The following is an 11,532-nucleotide window of genomic DNA, read 5'->3' as shown; positions in this document are numbered from 1 at the left end:
CAAATGACTCAGCACCTAAGAGCAGTTTGTAAAAATCAAAATGTATCCACCAACAGCCCCATTTCTATTCAGAGTCATTAGATCTAAACAACTATCAAGTTCATGGGGAGAATCGACCTTATGGGTAGGCTGTACTAACCCCCCCCCCCCCCCCCTCCAAAAAAAGCAAACAGTTATTACTTTTAAATATATAATTATTATCATCTGGGTACTGATTTTAAAAGTCACCAGGCATTAGTTTAGAAAGCTTGTCCGTGTCCTGCAAGCACAGTTCCCACTCATTCTTCTCCTTTAAAAGGACACAGAGTGGTGTGCCTTTCCCAAAGGAATGTCCCATGTCCAAAAAACGTCCTGATCCAAGAAAAACAAATTGCAAATGGGAAACTAGTGCAAACCGAATGTGTCTGCCATACAGATTTGCTGTAGAAGTACATTTACATAAGCAATCCAGGCGAAGTCAGTGAAATCTTTGCTGCCTGCATGCATGCCTGTATATACACCATATACAGTAATCAGCAAAGGAGTCAATTAACCTATACTCAGTGTTTACTTTATTTTAGAACCAGTGACCTATGAATGGCATTTCAAAAATAGTTTTGTCAGAAAATGTCAAATCGGTTGGAATAGATAGTTTTATTTTCAGAATAAAGGTTTAATCACTCTTGCTTTTCTGAGAGCTTAGCACCAGGCACCTTGTTACATGTTTTGTAACCGCAAAGTGATCATGATGTTAAAATCACCATACTGTTATCATAATGTCCAAACTATTTATCATTTAAAGTCATCACATCACTGGTAAAAAAGTTTCATTTATACACTGTTTACCTTCAATTTAATACTTAACTTACTTCTTCCCAAGGCTTTCTGATAAAAATAGAAGCAAAAATTCAGCGCAGCACCTGAGCCTGAGTCAGGTGAAGTCACTCATTAAATAGACCTCCCCGTCCGGCATCACAGCGCCCCTAGCGGTGGCAGTTTTTATAAAACAAGAATAGAACATATGGTGTTTGAAGTTACGCCTTTATTTTGAAAGGAATGACCGGAAGGTTCAGCCTTCTAGTTTGGTGTGCTTTTCACTTTAAAACTCCAGACACCTGTTGTTAAGGGAGAGACCACAAAAATGCCAGTGAGGTCACACACACACACCCTAACCGAGCTCCAGTTTACATCACATGGAGAGAAGAGCTGACGGAACACGGAGGGGCTGAGGCGGACACCGGAGGGTTTGAGACACAGCTGTGAAGATAAGGACAGAGCGGTGTCTGTGGATTAATTTATGTGTTTTTAATGCTGCCCATCGGACACTTTTTCGCTTCAGGATTTTTCGGGCTGCAATGTTTCAGGACTTAACGGCAGGTATGTGATTTTATTTGATAGATTAGAACTTTTTTTGAGTTTCTACTGTAGAATATGTGTGCTGGTAAATGCTTCAAGCTAACAAAATAGGATAGAGAAGTGAATAAAAAGTGCGGGTTAAGTCGCAGTTCTTTTATTTAGATCCACGCGAACTTCGTGCTTATCTTTTTTTTACTTTATTGTTGGATAACGAACTTTACGACACAAACACAAAGTCTCTTTACCACGAAAGATGAATGAGTTTATGCTGAACTTCACTTTTCTCTTCCAGTCATTCTGCTCAGCTAAACTCAAATGGTGGCCGCGGGCTGGCTCGGAGAAGGCAGCAAAAGATGATATTTTATGATCAGAGTGTTGCTAGTTTAGATTTATGGACGCCGAATCACCCACTCTGTCATAATGTTTCACTGACTTTAACGAGGATTAAATCTGGCCTTTATTTGAGTTAGCAACAAGTCAAAAATCGCCCCGCTGTTTAAAATTAACTTGAAACGTCATGCTGTTCTTGATCTGCGTGTAGACGTGATGGGGCCACTCTGACTTGAGTAGCGGCTTAAATGTACACACGATGATCACCCCCCCCCCCCCCCCCCCCCCTTTTTAGATTCATAACACTATACACAGGGCTGTATATAACATTATAGCTACAGATTTGAACGTTAACATTTCATGACTGCTGTGTTGAATGTGGTAATGCGCCAAACGTGCAGAAACGCTACACTAGTCAGTACATTGTAGTAATAGCAGTAGTAATCTGTAGTTTGGTGGTCTCTGTCACATTATGTTCTGTGCTGTAAATGTTGTAAATTAAATAATTACTGCGTGAAAATGCAGATTATTTCGATGAATTCACATCACAGCAGTTTTCCACATTGTTCAAAGCACCACACTGCTTGCGAACTGTACATATTGACCATTTCATGCTCACTGCAGACTGTCACGATTGCCAGTGCCATAGAAAACGTGGAAAATCCACCTGTTGAGTATCAACAAATGCCTGATATGATTTCTGAGTATGCTGATTATCAGTAAAAGATTTCTAGCAGTGGCAAAGCTGGATGAAAAATAGTCTTGTTGTACATGTTGCTGTTAAAAGTTTATGTCCTCTCTGATTTCACATGTGGTTGTATTGAAGTTGTGGAAAAGCTTTGTAATGTCATCTTATTGTAATTTCATGTTTCAGGATTAGACACCTTCTCTCTCTGTGGAGTGCTCTTCATCCCTGCTGGGGTGCTGTTTTTAGTTTGAGAACAGAGCTGATCTGAAGGACACCAGGCATCAGGCCCGAGGGCCACTGGACCATAAAGGCATGCTTGCTGCCATGCTGCGCCAAAGTTCTGGCGGAGGATCGGGCGGTGGTGGTGGTGGTGGAACCAAACTCTCTCTGGGTATTTCCCGACTCTCCAGCTCCAGCATGAGTTCAGCAGGACCTGCCAGAGCCTCCAAGAGCGGTTCGGTGAGCTTGGACAACCCGGATGTCCTCGCCTCCGACCCAAACTACATCATGCAGCTGGTCAGCGACGTGCGCAAGTTTGCTGACGTGCTTCTGCAACTCAAAGAGGTGTTCAACTCCAAAGGTATGTTAGAAACAAGAGAATGCAATCATCACGGCACATGTGCCACCACCTTTAAAAAATCTACAGCTGATTAAAAGTGACACAAACACTCTCCTGACTAAACAATAGATAATAACGAACAGTTCAGTTATTATTACCACATTAGTTACCATATTAGGTGTACACGCATCAGAAGGCTCGCTTAATCTGGACTCTTTCTGCTGTTATGAGAGTGTCTTTGGGGGTAACTGTGAGTGGTTTGTTTCCACAACAGTGTGCCTGCTGTGGATGTGGGCTTTTTCAACAAATTACACCAATGAGTACTTCCATGTATTAGCAATGTTTGCCTGTTTCTTAACTAAACACTGCACACCTCCTCTGCTTTTTTATTATTCTGTTTCAGTCATAAAAAAACCAAAACACTTGATTGGTCTTTAAACACCGGGCTTCTCACGACACAGAAGTGCTGAGTAGTGTTGGAACGGCGATTTATTGCTGAATGTAGCTGCCGGTCCGCTCTTGTGCACATACTTTTGCTGTCACCGCAGAGGACACAGTCCGGACCCTATTTACCTGTTTTTGTCATGTCCCGGCCTTGACTGCACAGTCAGTGAACCTGCCTTATCTCACTTTCACTATGGCTCTTATCTTTCCTGTAAAGTAGAAAATGTGTCTTAATTGGTCTCAGACAAAATACACAGTGAGAATTGAATAAAAAGTTGGCGCCGCTCTGATCTGTTTTAAACGTGATACAAACCCCCCCCCAAAACAACAGCAGCAGCATTCCAGCTGGGCTATACTGACAGTAAGGAATTTAGATGGAATACTAAGCCAGTTATTAATGCGTTTCCTTTAGACAGTTACCAATCTACAGGGAAGTAAGGTCTGGACTGAGGTTTACGCCATTCCTGCTTTGGTACGTTGTGCATTAGCTTTTGGATGAGACCCAGATTTGTTAATCCCCAGGTCTTATTAAGATGAGGTCAAGGTACATATGGTGGTGGGGCTGTCCCCTTTTCCCCCCATTAGCACTGCCATGACACTCAAGCTTTAGGAAAAAGGAATCCCAGTGGTTTTTTTTGGGTTTTTTTTCAGCAAAGGTCAGCAAAGGTGCTTGACCCGGCTGGGCAGCTTGAGAGACTTTTCAGCGACCCGTCAGCACGCCGCAGATCAAAGCAGTAAATCATCATGTGCGAGCGACTGACGTCTCCAGTTTTATGGGGGCAGGAGGAGACTTTATTTAGGAAATATACCTTGAAGCCTTTACCGCGTCACATTTTCTATGATTGACGACTTGGTCGAGTGTAATCAACAGACAGTTGTGTTTTCATTTAGTTTAATAGCAGATTTAATATATCAAAGTCAATACATAGAGTGCTAGCGCAGGTTCTCGCTGTGGATCACGGTTGCATAGCTGTCATTGTAGATATTTTTGCCTTTGGTTACTGGGGTTAAGAAACCGGTTTGTAATCTCTGTTTGTCTCCTAATGCTAATTACAGTCGTTGCCTATGTAACTGCACATCATTTACAGGTCTAGTAAGCACAGGCTCCGTCATGCCAGTGTAGTCGTTGAGATCCCAACACGTGATTGCAAAGCTTGTGAGTATCCCCATTGAAAGGCTTATTTTGGCTAAGTACAGGAAAGGGCAGATTTGGGGAAAACGGGGCAGATTACGATGCAGAAAATGGATCTGCCCGCTACTGGGGGAAGTGGCAAAAAAGTCGATCGCGGCTCAAGCAAAAGGTAGAGTTAGAAGTAATGTTTAAAGGCTGATTGTTACATCGTGAACCCATGCAAGCACGGGGCAGGGTCTTACAGAGAGGCTACCAAACTTGGCAATATGTACTGATTCAGGAAATAAGTCTTTATCTTGATTGTATCAGGGTGGTTTTTGCTTGTCGTGTCATTGTTAAGGTTTAGGGCTTCAGGGCATTAAGGGAGTGCGCTAACAGATTGTTGGAAGTCGCTGACTTGTGCTCGGATTGGGTTTGATTTAACACCCCAAGGCCTCCTCCCACCCCACCCCCAAAATTTATGGCCATATTGTTTCTGTGGTGCTTCACAATAGAGGCAACCTCTCATTACCCCCAGCGCTTGCTGAAACTGGAGGGAACCCTCCTTTTTTTTTTTAACGACACAGAGTGACGAGCGACAGTCAGCTCAGAGCCCCTGTAGCCTGTAACACTGCCTGTATTCACAGTCACTGATGTGAGTCTGACACTCATTGTCCCAGGAGGCATCTCCAGACTATCATGCTTCTGCTAACTGGCAACTTTTTGCAGAAACGATTCTTTCCCAAGTCCAGAATAGCTGCTGACCGCAGGACTGATCCCACAGGGGCTTTTCTCAGCCTGTGTTTTATTTTTCTGGCAATGCACATCAACCTTAAATGGTGATTAGTACTTAGTGCCTCTTGAGTTGTGGGTCAGTGACGCATGTCTGAATTGTCTTTTGCTAAGAGAAATCTGTTTATCCTCCTGGATTGCTGTTGGGTCAATGTTGACAACATGTCATATTCACAGTGTGACAGATACTTTTGGGGGCGTGACTTTGTCTTGTGAAAGACTTGTTAGTAATTGGATGGAGGGGATTGTTATTTTGACATATTGTTTTGCAGATGAGCTGTGGAGTTTGCCCTCATGGCATTTGCGTACAGCTGTAAGTAGAGTCTTTCCATCATATGATTTGTCAAGCAACTATTTAGCCCCTAATGTGTCTTCTTACAACAAATAACAAACTCCAAGCAACAGACTGTCGCTTCTCATCGTCTATTTTAGAGGTGAGGGAGTGCCTGTCCTGATACGATAGGTGTGCCATCGCTGTTGTTGTGAGTACCGAGGAGGATCGTGGCCAATTTCATGTGTCAGCTGCGCAATAAGGAAAACTGCAACACTAAGCAAACCATTCAGTGTAGGTCATTCAGACATTTACTGGCCCAGTTTTGTGTTTTCACTCAACCATAATAAAGCCGGTTAGTGTAATATTTAAGACTATAATATGGTTTGTTAATGGACTTATATTTTATGTAGAAGCTAAATAGCAACAAAAGCTTTAAAATGTTCAATTTAGCCTCATTCCTGCACATCGCAGGTGTTGCTGATAGAATGAGAGATGTGGACAGCTGCTGTCGGCTTAACTACTTTACAAATCCGCTGAATTTAAAGATGGTGGCAGACTAAACAAGCAGTCCGTCTGCATACAGACAGCTTTGATTTGAGCTTTTTCAATGTAGTTGTGCTGTTGCTGTGTAAAACCAGCAGGGCTTTTCAGGGAGGAGATGAATAAGAAAAACCAGGGAAAAGACCCGAGCACAGTGAGTAAATCGTGTAATTCTGATGCTTTTCTAGTTGTCTGGTCAGTCTTTGAACAGAACAGTTTTAACCAGATTAGCATGCTGTAACAAGGCATTAACAGCAGCTGATGCGGTGTTTCATATATTCCCTGCATCGGTGTCAGGGCGTTTCCCTGTCGGTCAAATATCTAAGAATACCTGGTGGACTAAGACCACCAGGTACCGGAACAGCTTCTTCCCCACAGCTGTCAGACTCCTGAACTCTGCCTCCTGACATCTGACCCACGTTAACTCATGGACTGAACATACACACACCCACAATGGACAACTGTACCCTCAAACACAATAATAACATGGACTGAACCACCACTCACAACCACTAGCACTTTATATAGCCTCTGTAGAAACTATCTACACCCTCACTTATCTTAACTGCACTACTGTATAGCTCTGTGTAAATAATCATTCTGTACATTCGATAATTTTTAATCCTACAACTGTTTACAACTTGCATAGTTCCCATTTCTGTATAGCTGTATATCCCAGATTCTGTAAAGTTATTTATTTCATATTCTGTATAGTTTTTCATATTTATATCCTGTTCATATCCTGTACATAGCTTGTACTCACTACAGCCTGTACATACTTATAGTTATAGAATATTCACAACATACTTCATACCGTGTACATTATAACATACCATAATAGACCCATTTCTGTAATATACTCACATATCTATATTATTGCTAATATATGTTGTAATATATCTATATCACTAAAGCACTTCTGGATGGATGCAAACTGCATTTCGTTGCCCTGTACCTGTGCATGTGCAATGACAATAAAGTTGAATTCTATTCTATTCTATTCTATTCTATTCTATTCTATTCTATTCTATTCTATTCTATCTGTTCCCTGTTTCTGCCTTAATTTGACACCCTGTATTTTTCTATGGACTGCTTTTGTGGACTGCTGATATATTGTGACTACTATAAACACGCAACTTCACATAGAAAATCTTAAACTCAGATCTGCATCCACTGCGTAGTTCATTGTGTGTGTCCTACACTCATGTTACATGTACCCTACATTGCTGTAGAACAAACCACACACATTTGTTTAGCGAATCTCTTGAATTACATGCTGACAAAGTGGGCCACAATGGGGTTTAAAGCCAAGTCTTTAATCATGCATTATAAATGAAGTGAGATTTCAGTGCAGCACGTGAATGCTGATGTGTCCAAAGCCCGTGGCCTCAGCAGCTCTGTGATTGTCAAATATTGCACAGTCCCCATCATTCTTTCTGGAAATGCCTGCGGTGCAGTACACGTACATAAAAACTGGGTTTTATTACAGCTTCGTCATCATTTGTCACGGTTATGATCTGTCAGGGGGAATGGATGACTCGTATGGCTGCCCTCTTTAATTCAGCCTTTGAGTCGTAGGTGTCCTCTGTTAATCAGTGTGGGTTTTCAGAGGTTTAGATTGTGTTGTTCTGGATTTTAATGATTAACAGGTGGCTTCTAAAAGTGACCTGCAGGTGTTGAGTAATGTGTAACGGCATCCTGTAATACACCTTGAAAAAAGAAATTGGTTCAGCTGGTTCATTCATGGGTAATGTAAGTTTAGCAAGTTGCATATTGGCGTTTTGGACTTTTTTTGAAATTTTTTTGAAGTGAAAATATTTTCCCACATGTCATAACGTAAGTGCCCGTCTTTTTATTTTTGTGTCTTTTTTTTGAAAGCCGGCTGAATATCCTGCCATGCTGAAAAGGCTCTGTGGGAAAGTGATTCTGATCTGGGTCCTCAGAGAAAGCCCTAATGCTATTTTCGTAATTTGTATTCCATTCCAAATCACCGCTTGTGAAATACCAGCCTAAAATTAGCCCTTCTTGTACTTTTCACTAACCGTTCCAGACTTTCTTAATGGCCGCAGCTATGCTGTGTTTAGACAGTCTCTCCCTCTGGGTCTGGGATCCACTGTAATGCATGCAAGCTTCTTCTTGCCTCCAAAAAGTTCCTTTTATGGTTCTTTTACTGTGCCTGTATTTAAAGTTGCTGTAAATTATCCTGAGCACAAGATAATAAGTCTCCCCAATATGTACTTACATGCAAGGTTTGGGATTCCTGGGATCTCGATTTAATCATGCTGGACACTTATCTTGTAAATTAAGCCTCCTAACTGGATTTATTACATTAGCTTAATTGTTCTGGGGGATCCTTGTTTAAAAGCACAGCTATTGTCTTGGTATTAGTTGATGGGCTAGAGTTGGATAGATTTTTGGATTGTTCTCTCTCCCTCCCTAGGATTAAAGTACAGAGTCTTGTGACATATGGCAGGTCAATTTATCCTCTCTGACTGGGGGAACAAAACATGTAATGATGCACCCTGTACAGAGCGCACTGAGCTGACTATCTATCTTTTGGCAACAACAATGTGTACACTGAAGGCAGGCTGTATACAGGTGGCAAAGCCATGCAGACTTGTTGAGTTTGATAGTCCAACATGACTTGAAGATTTGTAAGTTGTTTTCAAGTTGGAACCCTAGGAAGCTCCCTCTCTGTGCGTATCCCTCTCCTTCGTACACTCCAGAAAGATTTACACTTATGGGCACTGTTGTTGTGGGAGCAGCTTTGTTCCAGGAGGCTGTCGATGTCTGCCACACACTGAGATAAAGCTCCAGGATTCCCACACTGGGCACGAGAGGTTTAGATAGACTGTGGGAGCTGAAGCGGGAATGTGCTTGAGAGAATCAGCCCTTGGGTATTCTTTCATATATAGAGTAGAAGGTTTTTGGCCATATAAAAAATGGATACTGAAGATGTTTTCTATGTGTGTGAAAAACAGGCATATAGCAGTGTCATGTTATTCTTATTAATATTACTCAGAATACAGATAATAGATTTATTAAAGGACTCTTTGTCTGTGTAAGACTTTCTTTTGCCTCTTTTAATTAAACTTGAAGGCTGAAGATTTACTGAGACTATGCAATGACATCAAGACTCTATGGTGCAAATTATTCATCCATTAAACGGGGATATCCAAATTAATGCTGACGGTGCATGATGGTGCTCATCCAGTTCAGGGTTGCAGGGGGCTGGAGCCTATCTCAGGTGGGGTACACCTTGGACAGGTTGCTGGTCTGTCGCAGGGCTAACCCTAACCTTGGTGCATGCTTGCATGCGACTGGACCAACCCCACGCTGTTTACAGCTCATAGCTCTGTTGGTACCTGCCAACAAAGCTGATGGGAGTGCATTCATTGAATTATAAGCACAAAAATTAAACCATTACCTTCCCAGTCATTTGATAGAACAGAAATAGGTCATGACTAATATAAGAGAAAACTCCTTGGTTCATAACTTTGAAAGCTTTTACAGAAGAGTGGCAGATTAGCACTGGCTCTAGAGCCCAGAATGCCTTCGCTCCTGTGCACGTTCTGAGTCTGCTCACGCTGTTAATTGCAAGAAACAAAACAGTGCAATGTGCTCAGTTAAAATGCTTGGTATGGTTTTCCCAGATTCCTTTTTTATATTCGGTGTAGTTCAAGTTGGAACTATACAAAGCAATGAATGTCCCTGAAGTCGACCCTTTGCAGCGTGCTAAGTTCACAAAACGTGGAATTCTTGAATGTTTTTTATTGACTGAAATGTACTGTTTCAGTCAATTAAATGCCTTGACAGTTATGAAAGTAACTGTGTTTTGAGGGTCTTTTTTAAAGCTTTTTAGCCCACAAAGCCCATTCTCCCAGGATTAGAATGCTAGTAAAGCTAAACAGTGTGCTCTTGTTCTCAGTGCAGTGTTTGCCCCCAACCTCAGCCTCCTCACCACCCAATTCTGCCCCTTGACAGGTGTACTAAAGGGGCCCATCTGTGCACTTGTTGGACAGCTCTCCCAACTCTGTCCTGCAGATTTTCCTTTGCCCGTACTCTCTTCAGTCTAATGCCTGGCCTGCTTGGCTGCAAACTAGAGGTTGCACTGTGGGGGTATTTGAAGTTTCTCTTTAAAAAAAAAAGAAGCATAGTTGGAATGCCAGCCTTCAGGGCTTTGCGTCCACAGTGGGCGACAGCGGCAGGGTGGTGATCTGGGGGGATATCTAGAGAGAAAGGTCGCCTGTCTTTCGTCTGTGACAGACGGCTCCAAATAGAAATGAAAGAGGATGAAAACAAATTCTTCACTCTACTGGGCATCTCATTTCTATTCAAAGGATTAAAGAGGGAAATATCTGATGGGTAAATGTGTCATTAGAGAAACACATCTTGGGATTTTTCACCTGTCTTAACATGTTATTGGATTTTTGTAATTGTTATTAATATGGTTATAGCTTGTTCTTCTCTCTGTTAACATGATGGCACGTTTTCTTAATTATTTTTTTTAACTGCTAACAAGCTTGAAAAAGGCAATTCCCAGCAGAGTGGGAACAAAAAAAGCCCCCTACCTGGGTAGAAGGTGCTGCGTGTCTAGCCTAAGGGTATTTTTTTTTCTTCTCTTGAATGACAGCTCTTTGTGCATGCAGCCATGGGAAAATGGCTTCAAAGGTAAAGCAACAGGGAATGGTTTGGCATGAGCATAGAAACGTAGGCGATGTTCCCCTGCCTTTTTTAACCAGCTGAGTGTAATCTGCTAATCCACAGAGCAGGCTGCCGGTGGTCTGTCGACAGAGGTGGAACACGGCCGTTGACCACAGGAAGTTTGATGGGGAGGGGGGATATCGAGGGGATCTATAGGCCACCCATTGCAGTGACCTGGCAGAGTGTTAAAGGTTAAGTGGACCTATTTCGCAGGATTGCCTTATAGTCGCGCAAATAGTTTGAAATGGTGGTGAGGTCGTTTTTGCCTGTAAGTGAGAGAGGTGGTAGAAAGTGGCATTTCACTCTTGCCAATTAAATATGACTCCTTTACAATAAAAAGGTTATTGAGTCAGACAGTGATTGATTATTAGACCTAAGGGTCAAACTATGCTTAGCAAATCTTACCGTAGCTTTTGATGAATCCTCAAGTTACTGCCACTCCAAAGTGCCAGCTGGTTATTTAGGGGGTGAGTCAAAGGAATGTCCTGCTGCGGTCTTATTCAATGGGACACATGGAGTGGTTTTGATTGACATTAGTCATGGGTTGCCTGTCCAACATATTATTTAGCCCCCTCTGCCTTGAGCTGCTTCCATCTGATCGGAGCGGCGCAGACCCGGTCGTGACACGTTTAGCGATTTCACACTCGTTTTGTGGCAATGCGCAGCCTCTGTCCTCTCAAATGTTTTGAAGCATAAATAATACATTGCTCCCATGATTTGCAATGCATGAATGAGCATAGCTAGGGTCGCAGCAA

The 11,532-nt window shown here is 42.3% G+C and overlaps 1 protein-coding gene across 1 annotated transcript in view; it reads left to right on the top strand.

Moving 5' to 3' along the window:
• The first annotated feature begins 1,107 nt into the window (after positions 1 to 1,107).
• The window catches only part of arhgap29a (Rho GTPase activating protein 29a), a 33,200-nt gene continuing 22,775 nt past the window's right edge, over positions 1,108 to 11,532 (top strand). Inside the window, exons 1-2 of the mRNA XM_085418351.1 lie at positions 1,108 to 1,356; positions 2,540 to 2,933. Coding sequence (XP_085274477.1) covers positions 2,666 to 2,933 — 268 coding nt within the window. The 5' untranslated portion in view covers positions 1,108 to 1,356; positions 2,540 to 2,665. The remainder of the gene's footprint in view (positions 1,357 to 2,539; positions 2,934 to 11,532) is intronic.

This window comes from Rhamphochromis longiceps, linkage group LG9 (genome assembly GCF_057381845.1).
Source record: "Rhamphochromis longiceps isolate RC_006_pf linkage group LG9, R_longiceps_female_GT1.1, whole genome shotgun sequence".
NCBI classification, from domain to species: Eukaryota; Metazoa; Chordata; class Actinopteri; order Cichliformes; family Cichlidae; genus Rhamphochromis; species Rhamphochromis longiceps.
The sequence above is the reverse complement of the archived record's forward strand: the minus strand, read 5'-3'. Positions and strand labels throughout refer to the sequence as shown.